Below are 19,043 nucleotides of genomic sequence, written 5' to 3'. Positions count from 1 at the left end.
ATTTACATTCAAATCGGCACAAGATCTGAACAGGATTTTGGGAAAAAATCCTTGGTTCCTCAATTATGGGACTTTGATTCTTGAACGTATGACATCCTTGCCCCAAGATTGGGAAAAAGAACTTCTGTGATTCCCAATTTGTGGGCGGGTTTATCATCTACCATCCCGTTCAATAACTCAAAGTAATCTAAATCGTTTGGCAAGTCTAGCAGGGGAGGTTATTGACGTTCAGATGGCGGATATTCCACGAATTGTAACCAAGGATTTCTTCACATTCAAAGTCTGGTGCGATATCACCAAACCTCTATTTCCCGGCCTATTATTTCCTTCGATTGGGGGGAAGAAATGGCTCCCGTTCAGTTATGAACGTCTTCCATTTATGTGCTTTAATTGTGGTTTTTTAGGGCATGATACTCGGGTTTGTGCAGAAACTCCCAAGATGTTTGAAGATGGTTTGGGCAATTGGAAACAAACATATGGACCATGGCTTAAGCTGATGACAAACGAGAAGCTATAATCTATTCAAAGTCAGCGAACAATGTGTTAATACAACAGAATGAAAAATGCCCTGCTCTGAATGTGGAAGAAGGCTCTTCGAATAACAAGCAGCGTACTGTGTTGGGAGTCGAAGTTCCAGCTGCTATCAACAAGTCTCCTGGAAAGATGGCAGATGTGAATTTGGGATTGTTTAACTCTTGTTCTAATGGGAATTACTTTGAGAACTTGACAAGACAGAGGGTTAACAAGTTACTGATGATGGAAAAGGGGTAAAGCAGTCAAGTTAATTGCAAGAGGAATGGTTCTTGGAGGAATGATCATGAATCTTTAAAGGGCTTTGCTGCTATGGACATGGAGCGTGAGTTTGATTCGGAAGGCTTGAGGAAGAGCAGACCTGGTGAAGAGGTTGATTATAATAATTTAGTGGAAATTCCAATAAGTTATGATGTTGGGATTGAGAGGTTAATCAAGGAAGACGGACCATTAAAGAGGAGAAAAGTGACTCCAAGAAGAACAAAGATCAAAGGGAAAGCGGTTCAGACAGAGAATTCTACAGTGCAGATGGCTATGAATGGAGGGGGTACTCTTTCAAGGGGAATTTCTAAGGAATTGGATTTGACCCTTGACAACAATTTGAAAGCGGCGAACCTAGGTAATCTAGGTCGCCGAGCACCATGATGGCCATGTTTTGGAATGTCCAAGGACTTGGGAACCCTTGGACATTGAATACTCTTAAGTCCCATGTCAAAGATTATCATCCCGGGATGATTTTTTTGTCTGAAACTCGCTTAAACAGCAGTGGTATGGAATCGGTTCGAGTTCAATTGGGTTATACTGGGTGCTTTACGGTAGATGCTAGAGGTAAAAGTGGGGGTTTGGCGCTTCTTTGGACTAGTGATTTCTTAGTTCAAATCAAATCTTTTACGGTCTCTCACATAGACGCTTTGGTTGAAAACGATTTGGGGTTTATGTGGCGTTTTACGGGATTCTATGGTAGCCCGGATCCGGGTGGGCGAGTGGAGAGTTAGAAGTTGTTATATCGGCTAAAGAATATGTTTAACTATGTTTGGATTTGTGGAGGTGATTTCAATGAGATAGCTAGTTCGAAGGAGAAGAAGGGAGGGGGCCCGAAACCCGACTATCTTATGAAAAATTTTAGACAAGCTATGTCGGATTGCCATTTGAGGGAAATTGCTTCTAAAGGAAATGCTTTTACATGGTGCAATGGGAGGACATCCAATTTGATTTTTGAGAAGCTTGACCGTGTGCTATGTAACTCGGGTTGGATGGATCACTTCAAAACTAATAAGACCACTCTCCTTAAATGGTGGAACTCGGATCATAGACCGATTCTCTTGGAAGCTAATCAAGGTGCCAAAGGGAGTTTGTTTAGAAGGAAATCGGGGTCTCGATTTCATTATGAACATGCTTGGGCGGATAATGAAGAATGCCACAAGATTATTAATGAAGTTTGGAGAGCCAAAGAGAATGGGAAGCCTATTGATACCCTTACTCATTTAATTTCCAATTGTGGAAGGAGATTACATGAGTGGAATATCACTCAAAAAAATGCCACTTTTGCTCGTTCCAAGGAGTTAAAAGGAAAAATTGATTGGCTGTCCAAATCATCAAATTTGATGGATTGGGTAGCCCGTCAAAAGTTGGAAAAGGATCTTAATGGTGTGGAAGAAAAACGGGAGATGTATTGGAGACAACGGAGTCGGGCGCTTTGGTTAAGACATGGTGATCGCAATACAAAATTTTTCCACTTCAAAGCTTCGGCTAGGCGGAAAAAAATACAATTTTGGGGCTGTTTAATGACAATGGGAATTTGTGTACTGCTGAGAATGAAATCGCAGAGGTGGCAATTAATTATTTCCAAAAATTGTTCTCTTCTTCAACTGGTGGAATTGATGTTAAAGAAGGACTTCGTGGAAAATTCCTTGCCGCATTAGTGAAGCCGATAACAGAGCACTCCTGGAACCTTTCACCAGCGATGAAATTCAAGCTTCTTTGTTCCAAGTTCACCCCTTGAAGGCCCCTGGGAAGGATGGATTACCGGGTCTGTTTTTCCACAAAAATTGGGACTTAATTAAAGCCGATTTTACCGCTGCCTGCCTGGATATTTTGAATCATAATTCGGATTGCAAGACCATAAATGAAACCCTTATATGCCTCATTCCAAAGGTAAAACAGCCAGCTAAGATGTCGGATTTCCGGCCTATTAGCCTTTGTAATGTGGTTTATAAGGTTGTTTTGAAGTGCCTTGCCAATCGTATGAAACTTAGTATGAATTCAGCAATATCCGAAAACCAAAGTGCTTTCATTGGTGGTCGAATTATTCAAGATAATGCCATCCTTAGTTTGGAAAGTCTTCATTGTATGAGGAAAGGTCGGTTCGGGAATGGAAGGAAGATGGCTTTTAAACTTGATATGTCTAAGGCATACGATAGAGTAGAATGGGATTTCTTGGAAGCAATGATAGTATTTGGGCTATGATGTGGAATGGATTAAGAAAGTTTTTTTAGTGTTAAATCGGTTTCTTTCTCAGTCATTTTAAATGGATCGATCAAAGGTCTCTTCCATCCGAGTAGAGGCTTAAGACAAGGAGACCCCCTTTCTCCTTTTTTATTTCTAATCTGTGCTGAAGGTCTCTCATGTCTCATTCAGGAAGCGGAAAGGGCTGGGAAGATTCATGGGTTACGGTTTGGAAGCTTGGATCTAAGGCTCTCCCACTTATTTTTTGCAGATGATAGTCTTATCTTTCTAGATGCTACTATGGAGGAGTGCAAGGCGATAAAAGAGGTTCTGGGAAGGTATGAAACTTTATCTGGCCAATGTATAAACTTTGAGAAATCTGAAATGTGTGTGGGCAGCAAGATCAACACATCCGTGGCGGAAACTCTAGCTAATTACTTGGGCGTTTCTTTGGTGAAAAGCCATACTAAATACCTGGGTATGCCTTCTTTTGTGGGAAGGAATAAAAAACAAGTTTTTGGCATAATTAGAGATAAGGTGGAAGCTAAACTTCAAGGTTGGAAGATGGGGCTCTTCTCCCAAGCGGGAAAGGAAATTTTGATTAAAGCAGTGATCCAAGCTATCACTTGTTATATCATGAGTTGTTTTAGAATTTCAAAAGGCATTCTTAAGGAGATGGAGAGTATGATTGCTAGATTTTGGTGGGGATCTACATCTAATAAACACAAGTTACATTGGGGTAATTGGAAGAAATTGTGTAGACTCAAGGAGCAAGGTGGCATGGGCTTTCGGGATTTGGAAGATTTTAACAAAGCGATGTTGGCCAAGCAAGGATGGAAACTCATAACCGAACCAGCTAGTTTAATGACAAGGGTACTTAAAGCTCTCTACTTTCCTCAAGGTAATTTTATGGAAGCTACTATAGGCCATTATGGGTCAACAGTTTGGCGAAGTATACTTTGGGGAAGGGAAATCTTACTTAAAGGCTCTCGGTGGTGCGTTGGGAATGGTAGTACTATTCGAATTAATGAAGATGCTTGGCTGCCAAGAGGCATGCCCTTTTCTCTTCGCACAAAAGCATTGCTTCCCGAAGGTACTGTTGGAATTTATTTTACCAGGATCTTAGATCTACTCACAAGTATGTTTATTAACACCCTAAATATGAACTTTCTAAAACGATAAAATAAACACATATAAAGTTTAGGAAACCTTACATTGGGTGCAGCGGAATTAAATGACTCCTTTCGTTCAGATATCTAGCCCTTGATTCCTTTCTGTAGCAGAGCATTATCAATATCTGAACCTGGATCTCTTTCTCTGAATCTTTGATGCTGAAACTCCTTTTTGCTGAAAGTCTTTCTTCACGATCTTCCTCACTATGATTGAGGTATCACTTGCTGTGTGTGGGCACTACTCATACACTAAGAAATTTCGAAATTTCAAGAGGGAAGAGAAAGAAGAAGTGGCAGCTAAAGATAGGGAGAGAGAAAGGCTCAGGTTTTTCTTTGAAGGAAAAATAGAAAATTTTAGTGTAATTTTCCTGAAGCCTTCACTATCTATTTATAGCATTCCACTAGGGTTAGGTTTAAATTATTTGGCATTAAAATAATGAAAATATCAGTTTAAATTTCCTACAAAAGTGGCAGGCCATACACTTAGTGGATTGGGCCTTGCTTTTTGCAATTTTGCAATTTTAACACCTTTTGTATCTGATTTTCTCAAAAATGCCAATTTCCTAATTCAACCATTTAAATGCCAATTCTAACTATTTAATAACTATAAATAATTATTAAATAATATTGTCATTTATCATATTCATTAATTGAACCATACAAAGTATCATAATTAACAAATATGCCCCTAAAAACTCTTTCTTTACAATTTCGCCTTTTACTTAGTGAAAAATTCACAAATAGACATAGTCTAATTTGAGAATTATAATTGATTAATCAAAACCAATTACATGAGTCTTACAAGCAATATTATCTCAACTAGTGGGGGACCATGGGTCTATATAACCGAGCTTCCAATAAGTAGATCAAGAATTTAGCACTAAAATTCACTAACTTATTAATTCTTCGTTGAATCCACGCATAGAACTTAGAATTGCACTCTCAGTATATAGAATGCTCTATATGTTCCACCATATAGACACATCATTAGTTATCCATTGTTATAATCCTAATGTGATCAATGATCCTCTATATGAATGATCTACACTGTAAAGGGATTAAATTACCGTTACACCCTACAATGTATTTATTCCTTAAAACACTTGACCCCGTATAAATGATATTTCAGCTTATGTGAAATGAGTACTCCACCATTTATGTTCGTTTGGTCAAGCTCGAAGGAGATCATCCTTTGCTTACTATTCGCCAGATAGAAGCTATAGATTCCATGTTTATGCTAATGCTCCCACTCAATTGCACTACCGTGTTCCCAAAATGTACGTATCACCCTGACCTAAAAGTAGGCTTAACTAACAAATCAAAGAACACGAATAGCCTCTCGAGATTGAGCCTAATCATATCAGGATTAAGATCATTTGATCTAGGATCAACTAGGCGATATTGACTTGAATAGATATTACGGTAAGTTTAATAAATCTAAGTCAAAGTTCAATATCGGTCCCTTCCGATGCATACTCCATGCATCCAACCTGAGCTTTACTTTAACCAATGTTCTGGAAAGAACATAGTATTTCTCCAAATACAAGTAAACTCTTGTTGTAGATTATCATATCAGTAAAACCCTGTGTCTGATAAATCTAGGAAACTTTATTCACATAGTCATGTTTACTTTCCAATGTGTTGACGGCACAATAAACAGGATCAAGTATGTGAAAAGGGTTTCAGATGAATTTATACATTATGAACATATAATCATGAAATAAATCATGTGAACCATGCAACATTAAATGTTATTTCTGATCTATATTAATAAGTAAATCTGATTATATTGAAATGAGTTTTATTTAGGGCATAAAACCCAACAAACTCCCACTTGCACTAATATAAAACAAAAAAGTGCGTTTCAAATAATCTCAACACCTTGATATACAAATCAAGTGTAGTAGTAGTAAACTCCTCGTAATAGGATCTGAAAGGTTGAATTAACCACAACCTTTTCTCCACCATTACTCTTCCTTAATCACAAAATCATTGATAATGTGAAATTCCTCTCTATATGTCTACTCTCTTGGGATACTAGATTCTATACCTTTGGCAACTACTTTTGGTTAATCAGGAAATTAACACTAGTAGTTTAAGGCAATTTGGAATGGTGCCAAAGATGTATAGAACTTTCCTTAGACTGAATAAGTACCTTTCCTGCAACCTTAACATTCAGTCCCTCTCTGGTAGACCTAGAGACTTCAGATAGGTTTTTACACTTCTCCGAAATCACTATTCCACCCCCAGAGTAATCACCATCTTATCAAAAAGATTTACTAGCACAAAGGCAAATTTCGAAATCTGATATGGTGTAGTCTAAGAGTTTTAAACACACCCTTATAGACTAACATATAGTTCCTCTTCTTTATCTTAAGATTTACTTGATTGTCTTCCAATGTTCTTCTCCTGGATTCTGATACCTACTCATTACTCCCACTCAACAGCAGGTGTCTGGTCTAAGGCATGCAAAAGCATATCTAAGACCTCTCACTGTTGATATAAGAAATTCTTTCATGGCTTTATCTTTTCTGGAATAGTTGAGACTTTTCCTTAGATAAATAAAATCTATGCCTAAGAAGTTGTGAAGCTTCTATAGATTGCCATTAGAAAGAAAATGCTTCAGCATCTTACTAAAGTAAGTTGCTTGCATTAGAGTAAGTAATTACCAGGTATACCACAAGCCATAGGTTTAGATAAACTCAAACCTATAATACTAGGAACAGGAAGTTTTGTTAAGTCTATAGAATAGACTTATTCACTAAAATTTCCTTTTATGTCCTTGTAATAGAAAACTTTAGGTTATTCCATGTGAATGGATTAAACCATAGTTCTATTGGCTTTCTTCTTAGTTTCTTATCTTGACAATCCATTACTTGTTTAAACTCACAATGGATTTAAATCACTAGTGTCTCCCAAGTCATAAGAAGGTGAGTTCCTAGAAACTCTCCCACTACGACAAGGCACCGTGAATTATGTCTAAGAAAACTAAATGGTATTGATCTCTTCGGTTGTGACAAGACAACGAGGGCAGTGGGATCATCATATGTTATATAAGATGATAGAACACTTTTGGAATCAAGAATTAAATATCTCCTTTATTTGCTACTTGTTTTCAGACTTAGTCATTTTCTTAGAAAAGTAGTATTTGTTTGAACAAACACTTTCTTATCTATTGACAATGGGATGGTCCACCCCTAATCACTTAGAATAGCTAACAAACCATGGTTAACAGTTCTAGCTTTTCTTAAGATTTTGATTAGGTCATCCATGAAGCTAGTAATGATTTACATTAAGTATACAACCATTACATCATTCTGAAATTGTATTACCATAGAAGGAATTAGGCAACGACTAGTAACTAATCATCAATATGCAACTCGAAATTTCTGGGGAGGTAAGTTTGGATATAATTCAAAAATCAATTTAATGATCTTTGAACTGCATATCTACTAACTATTTCTCCACCCCTATCAGTTCGCAAGATCTTTAACCACTTACCTTTATGGTTTTAACCATTGCTAGAAATTAATGAAATTTTTCAAACATTTCAAATTTCTTGCTATAAGGTATAATCTAGAGTTATCGTTTTAAGAATACAACGAAAAACTCATATCCACCCCTGAATGTACATCCATCTGCGAATGAGATGAACTACTTTCAGTGGATATAGGCATATTAACTTTTTGCAGAGATTGATCTTGTCAAATCCACTATGAACAAGATACAAATGCCATAGATTAAAAAAAATGTGGTAGTGTCTATGATGACATAGGTTTAGTTACATCAAAGAGTTCTTAGAATACTGCAAGTGGATCCTGGTCACAGAATACCTAACTCATATTCCATACAGTTTGAATCCATTAATATAAGATGGATATTAAACACTTGAGAAAGTGTAACTGTATTGTATTCTGGAATTAGAAATATAAGAAAATTTCTGTTTGGATTCTAAAATTAAAGTCAAAGACTTAAATTCAACCAAATATAATGAGTAATTCTTTCTTGGACCACCACTAATAAGACAAACTCTAAGTCAGATTTGCCCATACAAGTAGGAGATTTCTAAGATTGAGGATTTATATCAATTGGTAATAGAATTTCGAGATTATAATCATATGCGTCATGTAATTTCTTAAGAGAAAATATAGAATGACATGAAATGATTTATAGACCATTCATCCAATGATATATTTTGAAGCTAATTCGAAATGAATAAGCTAAGAGGAATTAGGATAATTTCGTTTAAAATAAGAATCCAACGATGCTTCGATTAGCGAAAGTCAAAGTAATCTTATTTATACAATCTTCTTGTTTCATATCGTAAAAATACTAGTCTAAGGTGTTATCAATTGATGAACAGCTAGATGTTGCATATACAATATTTATCTTTCGAGATCTTACACTATTATGTATGTCTAATGGTGAAAATCCATTAGGGATTTATCTCATTAGAAAAACAAACATGTTAGACCAACAATGAAGATTCGAAATTAAACTACAACTTAATAACAGAAAATAACATGGTTCAATATAAATTCATACACAATTCAGAAATTATAAGCATATAGCAAGTAGGAATGAAAAGTGAAAATACTAAAACTTATAATCCTAAATAATTTCCAAGGTTTTCAACAAACTGATATCAGTGTCCCGTTTAGGCGAGAGTCAAAGGTACCATTCATTGAATAGAGTTGTCAGCTCGTCTAAAATGTTAAACATTCTAGCAACCTTTTATTCGATCAAGATTGGAATTCAGCGTTGTCCCGTTTAGGCGAGAGTCAAGGCAATTCTATCTTATGAGCTTCCACCATTGTTTCATAATTTGCAAGTCAAGTATGGTCGCCACCATTAGGGTGATCCATACCATACAAAACACTTACAAACTACTTATCATGCGAGGTTAAACGGTGCAAAATTGCTAATGAACGTTCCTCCATTAGGGAGGATTACTCACTAAAACAAACACGGTGTAAAACCCACAATGGAGATCGAATGTCTCTTGATAATAAAGCTCATTATTTAAAGAGAGTTGTATTTTCTTTGATTCTCTTTATTTATTCTATTTATTTTAAATATATATTTATTTAATTAAAATTTTCAATTTAGAATGAAAAATTCCAAATATAAATTTTAATTTAATATTTATAAATTTTACTTAGATGGATATGAAAATAACATGAATTATTTCCATCTTAGTAATAATTTCCAATAAATATTTAGAAAAATATTCAATTTAAGTTGTTACAAAATTAATTTAAATTAATTTACAACTCAAATTTAATTTTCTATAAATATATATTGCATTTCGAAAAATTAAAGTATATAAGAATACAATTTTCGAAAAATGCATATTAAAATAAAAAATAAATCCTGGAAAAATTATTCTAATTTAATGTTGGCCCAAAATTAATTAATAAAATTAATTTACAACAAAAAATATAATTTTCCTATTTAATTAAATATATAAGAAAAATTTCAAATATTTAAGTATGATGATGAAAATCAACTTAAATATTAATTTTCTATTTAATTAAATACACTAGAAAAATACTTCAAGCAAAAATATCATCTATCTAGATTTTCCTATGACTAATTAATTCAATTTCTAATAATATACTTTAATTCAATTTATTTTAAATTAATCAATAAATGAAAAAATCATTGATTTAAGTTGATCCAAGAATTAATTAAAATAAATAATTAATTTACAACTTAATCTATTTTTCAAGATAAAATTCGAAATTCTAGCATTTAAGAAATGCAATTTCGAAAATTGATTAATAAAATAAAGAAAAAAATATATTTTGAAAATTATTTAAATTTAGTTGAAAAAATAAATTTCAACTAAAAATAATGTTCTATTTAATTAAATGTCATGAAAAAGAAATATTTAAGTATGATGATAAAAATCAACTTAGATATTTAATTTTCAAATTAATTAAATGTATTAAATTCAAGAAATAAATAATTAAGTGTAGAGAAGGCTTAATTATTAATTTCTAGTTTAATACTAGGAAAAATATACTTAAAATAAATTGTACCAAAATTAATTAAATAATTAATTTCACAATTTATAATATTTTCCTATTTAATATTAGAAATAATAAGTAGTCTAGAAATAACTATCTAGAAAATATCTTATTTGACTAAGTATCTTTTCCACAAAATTTGAAAAAATATCTAATTTAAGTTGTATTAGAAAAAATCTAGAACTTAAATATTTTCAAATTTAAATTTAATTAAATATCAAAAATTAAGTTGTAACCACTTAATTTGAAAATATTCCATTTTAAGTTAATATTCGAAAAGATATTAACTTAAAAAATATCTAAAGAATCTTAATAACCAATGCCTAAAATTCCTCAACTTAATTTTGAAATTTAAAATTCAAAAGATATTCAGATTTAAGTTGATTAGTTGTAGATAACTAAATATCAACTTAAATAGGAATATTTAATGAAAAATTTAAATTAAGCTCCAGAAAGAATCTAGATGGTTATAATTCTATATTTAATTAAATACAAGAAAATACATATAGTTTAGCTTAGAATAAAAAATTCTTTAAACTATATTTTTCTTAAATTAATTTCAAAATAAATGAAATTAATTATGTTGCTAATCAATTTTAATTAGGTTAAACTAGTTTAATTAACCTAGTACAGTTGTTCAAATCAGGCAAATGTGCCTTCACAATTGGGGTGGTTCATGTGAGGGGGTGCTGGGTTCAGTATGTCGTACCCACTTCTATGGCTCCCAACTCTCACACAAGGCCCAAAAGAGAGGAATTTAACCTTAATAAGAACAACTGTTATTAATTGAATAGGCCCAAAAACTAAATGGGCCTAAATAAATTCTATCAAGAACTATGATAATTTATTTTAGCAACAACAACCTATATGCATCTATAATAAAATTAAACACATAGGCTCACACATGCACACTTTGGATGGGTCCTATCATGTTGCTAGGTCATACACAGATGAAAGAAGATTGTAAATTATACCTGTTACAAATTATTATCTTGACCAAGGGAGCCATCAGATCATTAGATCTGGCAAAAGGTAACCATGGCTATTTGCAATCAAGTAATAATAGGTTTTAAAAACTTACACATAAGCTAAAACACATACTCCTGCAACAAGGTTAGCTAGATAGTTGGATGTAGGATTTATTTAATTTTAAATTAAATAATTAATTTCGAAATAATTAATTATATAAATAAAATATTTATTTTTTGAAAATTAAAAAAAATAAAAAAAATTCTAAAATTTAAAAAATTTAAATTTAAAATTAAACCTACAATTTTTGAAAAAATAAGTTTCAACCAACCTAAATTTCATTTCAAAAAAAAAAAAAATTGCTAACTACTTTTAAATTTTAAATGTTATTTTATAAATAAAAATTAGAAAAGATAAATGAAATATCTTTTCAGATTTTAAATTTAATTTAAATAAATAAAATAACAAAATTTAAAAGTTAGCAAAATATCTTACATCTATTTAAAATTACATGATTATAAATATCTTATTTTAAATTTAAATAAGGTCAAAATATCTAAAAAGATTTAAAAAAAAATCTTAAAAGATAAGATATAATTAAAAATATCTTAAAAGATAAGATATCTTAAAAATATCTTAAAAGATTTTATAAATATCTTATAAAATCTGACCTTAAATTTAAAAAAAAATAAGATATAATCAAATTTAAAAATAAGATAGATTTTTAAGCAAGAAGATAGATACTAATTCTATTCAAATTCAAATTACACTAATATCTTGAATTAAATTTAAAAAATATTAAATTAATTCAAAATGATAATTAGAATTGAATTAGGAATAGTAATAGTATAAATACAAAACTATACAAAAAATTAGAAGTTAATTCCATGAAAAAGCATGAAAAATTGAAGAAAAACAAAAAATTTCGAAACTGTACGGACAGATTTGCGATCGCAGGAAAATATCAAGACAAATTTCCGATTTTTTCAAATCTTCAAAAAATCATAACTAATTCAAATAAAATCCAAATTAAGTTCTGTAAAAGGCTAACTTGCTTAATTTTTTCCATACTATCCAATAAAAATAATTTCAGAGATAAAATCGCAATTATTTGTCACGAAAATTTCACAAACATCAATCAATCATCAAATAACACTCAATACAACATGATACCATCCAAAGAACATACAAACAATCGTTTTAAAGTCCAAATTTCATGCAAGTAAATCAATTACCATGGCTCTGAGGCCAGTTGTTGGAATTTATTTTACCAGGATCTTAGATCTACTCACAAGTATGTTTATTAACACCCTAAATATGAACTTTCTAAAACGATAAAATAAACACATATAAAGTTTAGGAAACCTTACATTGGGTGCAGCGGAATTAAATGACTCCTTCCGTTCAGATATCTAGCCCTTGATTCCTTTCTGTAGCAGAGCATTATCAATATCTGAACCTGGATCTCTTTCTCTGAATCTTTGATGCTGAAACTCCTTTTTGCTGAAAGTCTTTCTTCACGATCTTCCTCACTATGATTGAGGTATCACTTGCTGTGTGTGGGCACTACTCATACACTAAGAAATTTCGAAATTTCAAGAGGGAAGAGAAAGAAGAAGTGGCAGCTAAAGATAGGGAGAGAGAAAGGCTCAGGTTTTTCTCTGAAGGAAAAATAGACAATTTTAGTGTAATTTTCCTGAAGCCTTCACTATCTATTTATAGCATTCCACTAGGGTTAGGTTTGAATTATTTGGCATTAAAATAATGAAAATATCAGTTTAAATTTCCTACAAAAGTGGCAGGCCATACACTTAGTGGATTGGGCCTTGCTTTTTGCAATTTTGCAATTTTAACACCTTTTGTATCTGATTTTCTCAAAAATGCCAATTTCCTAATTCAACCATTTAAATGCCAATTCTAACTATTTAATAACTATAAATAATTATTAAATAATATTGTCATTTATCATATTCATTAATTGAACCATACAAAGTATCATAATTAACAAATATGCCCCTAAAAACTCTTTCTTTACAATTTCGTCTTTTACTTAGTGAAAAATTCACAAATAGACATAGTCTAATTTGAGAATTATAATTGATTAATCAAAACCAATTACATGAGTCTTACAAGCAATATTATCTCAACTAGTGGGGGGACCATGGGTCTATATAACCGAGCTTCCAATAAGTAGATCAAGAATTTAGCACTAAAATTCACTAACTTATTAATTCTTCGTTGAATCCACGCATAGAACTTAGAATTGCACTCTCAGTATATAGAATGCTCTATATGTTCCACCATATAGACACATCATTAGTTATCCATTGTTATAATCCTAATGTGATCAATGATCCTCTATATGAATGATCTACACTGTAAAGGGATTAAATTACCGTTACACCCTACAATGTATTTATTCCGTAAAACACTTGACCCCGTCTAAATGATATTTCAGCTTATGTGAAATGAGTACTCCACCATTTATGTTCGTTTGGTCAAGCTCGAAGGAGATCATCCTTTGCTTACTATTCGCCAGATAGAAGCTATAGATTCCATGTTTATGCTAACGCTCCCACTCAATTGCACTACCGTGTTCCCAAAATGTACGTATCACCCTGACCTAAAAGTAGGCTTAACTAACAAATCAAAGAACACGAATAGCCTCTCGAGATTGAGCCTAATCATATCAGGATTAAGATCATTTGATCTAGGATCAACTAGGCGATATTGACTTGAATAGATATTACGGTAAGTTTAATATATCTAAGTCAAAGTTCAATATCGGTCCCTTCCGATGCATACTCCATACATCCAACCTGAGCTTTACTTTAACCAATGTTCTGGAAAGAACATAGTATTTCTCCAAATACAAGTAAACTCTTGTTGTAGATTATCATATCAGTAAAACCCTGTGTCTGATAAATCTAGGAAACTTTATTCACATAGTCATGTTTACTTTCCAATGTGTTGATGGCACAATAAACAGGATCAAGTATGTGAAAAGGGTTTCAGATGAATTTATACATTATGAACATATAATCATGAAATAAATCATGTGAACCATGCAACATTAAATGTTATTTCTGATCTATATTAATAAGTAAATCTGATTATATTGAAATGAGTTTTATTTAGGGCATAAAACCCAACAGGTACCACTCTAGACAAATTGATTAATAATGATGGAAAATGGAAAACTAATGAAGTTCATAGTTGGTTTCATAAAGATGATATCCCATGGGTGCTTGGCATTATCTCTATCACCTCAAGACCCGATTGGTTGTCATGGAGCTTAAATAATAATGGTAAATATTCGGTTGTAAGTGGTTATAAAACTAGATTTCTACATACGGATCTTGCTGGATGCTCTAACACAGCCCCATATTGAAAGCTTGGTGGAAGTTTATATGGAGTTCTAAGCTCATTCCAAAAATGAAAAATTTCATTTGGCGTGTGTTTAATCAATGGATTCCTACGAAAATAGAATTGTCAAAAAGAGGTATGTCCTTGGAAACTACTTGTGATTGGTGTCACAAGATAGAGGAGGATATTTGTCACGCTTTATGGTTTTGTCCTAAAGTCCTTAAGATATGGAAGCTTGCTGGTTTTGATACTCAGAATTTTATACACATGCCGAAAGCTCCAGATTTGCTCTTTTACTTATGGGGCAAACTTCCTAAGGAAGAAATGCTTCAATTCATCGGTCTTTCCTGGCTAATTTGGCAGCGTAGAAACAAACTCATCTTTAAACATCAAGCTCAAGAGATTCATAGTTGGGTAAGATGGGCTCTTGAGAAGTTAGATGATTATTTTGAAGAGAGTAAGCACTCTCGGCAGGACAGAGTTGTGAAAGCAAATCAGAAATGGGGTCCTCCTCCTATTGATTGTGTAATGATTAACACAGATGCCTCCTTAATTGTTGATAAATTGGGGTGTGGTTTAAGTGTTGTGATTAGAGATTCGGCTCGTGACTTAATTGTGGCTGAAACTGTTTTTTTACCAGGTATAGCTTCAGTTCACTTGGCGGAGGCTGCTGCTGTACACTTGGGGGTTCGTCTTGCTCATAAATGGGCTGTTTCGAAAGCCATTGTTGCTGCAGATTGCTTGAGTATCATTGATAGTCTGCAATCGGGTTCTGCTCTTCATTCAGATTGGGGCATGTTAAGTAGAGAGATCCTTAGGCTCAAACATCATTTTCTTTCATTAAATTTTACTCATGTGCATAGAGATTGTAATGCCGTAGCAAATGCTTTAGCAATTTGGAGTCGAATGACTCATTCTTCTTGTATTTGGATAGATTCTTTGCCCTCTTGTGCTGCTGCCTATTTAATGGCAGATAAGCCTGGTGTGGTTGCTTAATAAGATGTTCATTTTCAAAAAAAAATAAATAATAGTTTATATTGTTCTCTCTCTCGTTTTTTTTTTGTGAAATACAATAATATTCTTCAGTATTATTACAGTTCAACATAAAATTGTAGAGGGAAAAAATTTCACAATGCGATTTTAAAAGTTGTTTACTTAAATATGTATTTTTAAATTTGAGTAATTTATATGGCATTTCTTTATTTTTAGGTATTTTTATTGTATTTGATATGCCATATATATGTAGATTAGGTTTTCAAAACCTATATTTAATGTTTTCATTTGCTTTTTAAGAAAGTTTTATATGTCACTGGTGTGGAAAAGTCTTCAGAATTGGCAGTCATCAGAAAAATTTCTGAAAAAATCACCAAAAAATTGGTTTCTTGATGAAGAAACCAGTTTCTTGGTGGTGACAATACTAATTCCGACGAATTTTCCAACGCCGGTAGCAACTCCAACAACTTTATCCACACCGACAGCTACTTCGGCGACTTTTATGGCACCGACAGCAAACTCCAAAAAAATTGTCGAAATTGGCATTGTCGCCGAAAAATCACCAAGAAATCAGTTTCTTATTTTTCGGCACAATGCCAATTCTAATGACTTTTTCGGCATCGACAGCGAATCTGGTGACTTTTCCGACACTGGCAACTACTCCAGCGAATTTTCCGGCACCGACAGTAAACTCCGGTGACTTTCTGGCCCCAGTAACAACTCTAGCGATCACTGTAGATGTAGTTTCATTTGTTTATTATTTTTAAAACAAAAATATGAAGAGAATTTTAATATTTTTATGGTAATTCAAAGTGATATATCTCATATATGTTAAATTTTTATTTTAAATATATTTTTTCCTTATTAAGTTTCCTCACTATATTTATGTAAACTAGGGCTGTACAAAAAAAATTGTAAGTCGCCCAAACCGAACCGAAAAAACCGATAAAAATTACAAACCGAAATAACCCGAAAAAATTACAACCCGCCCAATCTGTTAATTGGGCGGGTTGAAAATATGTCCAACCCGTCCAATTAAACCGAACAACCCGACCAACCCGACTTTGGTTTTTTTTTTTCACTTTTTAGTTTTCATTATATATAACATAAATGATTAAATATTTAATAATATAAAATTATATACTTAATTGTTAGTTTCAAAGTCATATATATATATTGTGTTATGTTTTGGCTGAATTTGATATTTTTTATTTATCTTTTTAATTTTTATTGACTTTGAAACAAAAAAAAAGTTTTGCCGGTTTGGGCGAGTTAACTCGACCAAACCGCCCAAACCGTTGGTCGGTTTACAATTTTTTTTTTAAATTGAGCGGCTTGCACTTAAATTTTAGCAACCCGAACTTTAGATTTGGTTAGAAAATATATAGGATAAACCGCCCAAACCGACTGATGTACAGTCCTAATGTAAACTACCTTTATTGTTCCTAAATATATGTAAATACCCCTTTTTGTATAGGAGTACAAGAGCTCAATGGGCTCTTCATTTTAGTGGGTTTTCTTGTAAAAATGTGTAAAAATATGAAATTTTTTAGAAAAAGCCATTTTATGAAAAAATAATATAGAGTAAGTGGTTATCCTAAGGAGATAATTAGTTATCGTAAATTTTATCATATCCTCTAACTTCTTTTTTCAATTTATTTCATAAAAAACTTTTAAATTTATATATATACATTGTATATAAACTAATAAAATATGTAACACATGTAAGAATTATACATAGTATATGTTGACGCAGTTTTTTGTCAACCACATTTAAAAAAATTATAATAAAAAAGTGGACTGGGCTGAGACAACGGTTGTCAAAAATAATCTGTAAGAAACAAGAAATAACGATTTGTAGTAGTTCACTCCCCATATCATAATGGTAATGGATCTACATCTATTTGTTATTTTATATTGATCACGACTCAAACACACTAGAGTTACATTCTCAAGCGTGTGCTTGAGTGGATTACAACGAGAAAGATCTTTAATAAGATCTCTTTAAGTGTCTCTATGTGATTGATTTTAGAAGAAAATGTCAACATACCTAATTCTTTTATAGTGAGCAAAGGACGAAGTGTTTCTGGGAAATAGAGTATGTGAAAACATGAAAATAGAAAGAGAGATAGAAAGATAAGAAGATAGAGAGACGCCATCGTGGAATCAGAACAGATCATAGACCCTTCCCTAGATTTATGCTTATATAGGCATAGGATTTGTTACTAATTACCCCACAATTCGGGGGAATGTTACATTTACCCCGCATTTTAGCATTTAATAAGTTACATAAAATCAAGTATCTACTCTAATCTTGGAGATATTTAAGCTTTGAAAACCTTCTAGAAGCTTTGTCTTCAAGAGACAAGTTGAGGATGCGCTAAAAGGGCTTCTCCCTTACAGGATACAATGATAGGTGAGTATTGACCATGAGAGATTCTAAGTACTCGTGTAAGAAATTACTTAGGTGAACATTGGCACAAGGAAGTACATATTACTCATGTAACAATCTTGTATAGGCTCCATCTCAGAGAGAATGAACCGTGCATGTTGTTGGGGCTCCACCCTTGGAGAGATAGCTCCATAAGCGAGTACTGGCCATGGAAAAGGGTCGGTACTCATGTGGCTTCTCCACTTGGTCATCAATAAGTTGTCTTTGACAAGTCTTTAAAGATTGGTGGAGATTTTTTAGGGTTTTTGAGCTTCACATCTGTAACGTCCCCACTTAAAGCCTCCATTGGGTCGTTACACCGACGGAATAATGACTCTTATACACAAGTACATCACCCTGGCTGCTTCATGGACTGATGACTGACCCTACAAACCAACGTGAGTGTTTTCAGTGTGCTTTGTCCTCACTCGCACACTTCCTGAGAAAACTTCACAGGAGGTCACCCATCCTGAAATTACCCCAAGTCAAGCACGCTTAACTGTAGAGTTCTTTAATGATGGGCTACCAGAAAACAAGATGCACCTTGTTGATATAAGTAGTATCAATCAATCCATTTAAGCTCTCTTCAACTATGTAGTCCCATACCTACACAGCCTTAGAATCATCCCACTTGACCTTCTCCAAGTGATGTGGGATTGTACAACTTACCCGGTATTTCCCCTTACGGATCACGGGACTACTGACTGTCACAACATCCCCAAGATTACCTTATCCCTAAGCTTTTACGCGAGTACTGCCCTAGGGGAGTGGTCAGTACTCATTTCTGGCACTTGTACACTTCTTTTGGGTCTTCTCTCATTTGTTAAAGTCATCACTGATGTTGGAGAGAACCATTTGGCCACCATACTTCTAGGATTTCTTTTTAGGTGAGTACTAGACATATGTTGGTGTCAGTATTTGTGTATGACTCCTTCACTTTGTATTTCATCTTGTTCTTTGTGCTATTGTACTCCCAACAAGTTAAGTATATTTAGTACTTATTGGATTTCTTCTTGGTTAGGGTTTCGAGGTGAGTAACCATTTCTCTGATTTGTTTAAAAGATAAACCCTACGGTTGCGGGTACTAACAACACTTTATGGGTA

At 33.1% G+C, this 19,043-nt stretch overlaps 1 protein-coding gene across 1 annotated transcript; it reads left to right on the top strand.

Annotated features, from left to right (window-relative positions):
- Positions 1–843: 843 nt before the first annotated feature.
- Positions 844–15,511, top strand: LOC133031469 (uncharacterized). The gene is made up of 5 exons (XM_061104971.1): positions 844–1,150; positions 1,579–2,200; positions 2,421–2,982; positions 3,169–4,069; positions 14,637–15,511. Exons 1-5 carry the CDS (start codon positions 844–846, stop codon positions 15,509–15,511), a joined length of 3,267 nt encoding a protein of 1,088 aa, XP_060960954.1.
- The last annotated feature ends 3,532 nt before the right edge of the window (positions 15,512–19,043 follow it).

This window comes from Cannabis sativa, chromosome 9, assembly GCF_029168945.1.
Source record: "Cannabis sativa cultivar Pink pepper isolate KNU-18-1 chromosome 9, ASM2916894v1, whole genome shotgun sequence".
Lineage (NCBI taxonomy): Eukaryota > Viridiplantae > Streptophyta > Magnoliopsida > Rosales > Cannabaceae > Cannabis > Cannabis sativa.
This window is presented reverse-complemented; position numbering and strand designations above follow the sequence as displayed.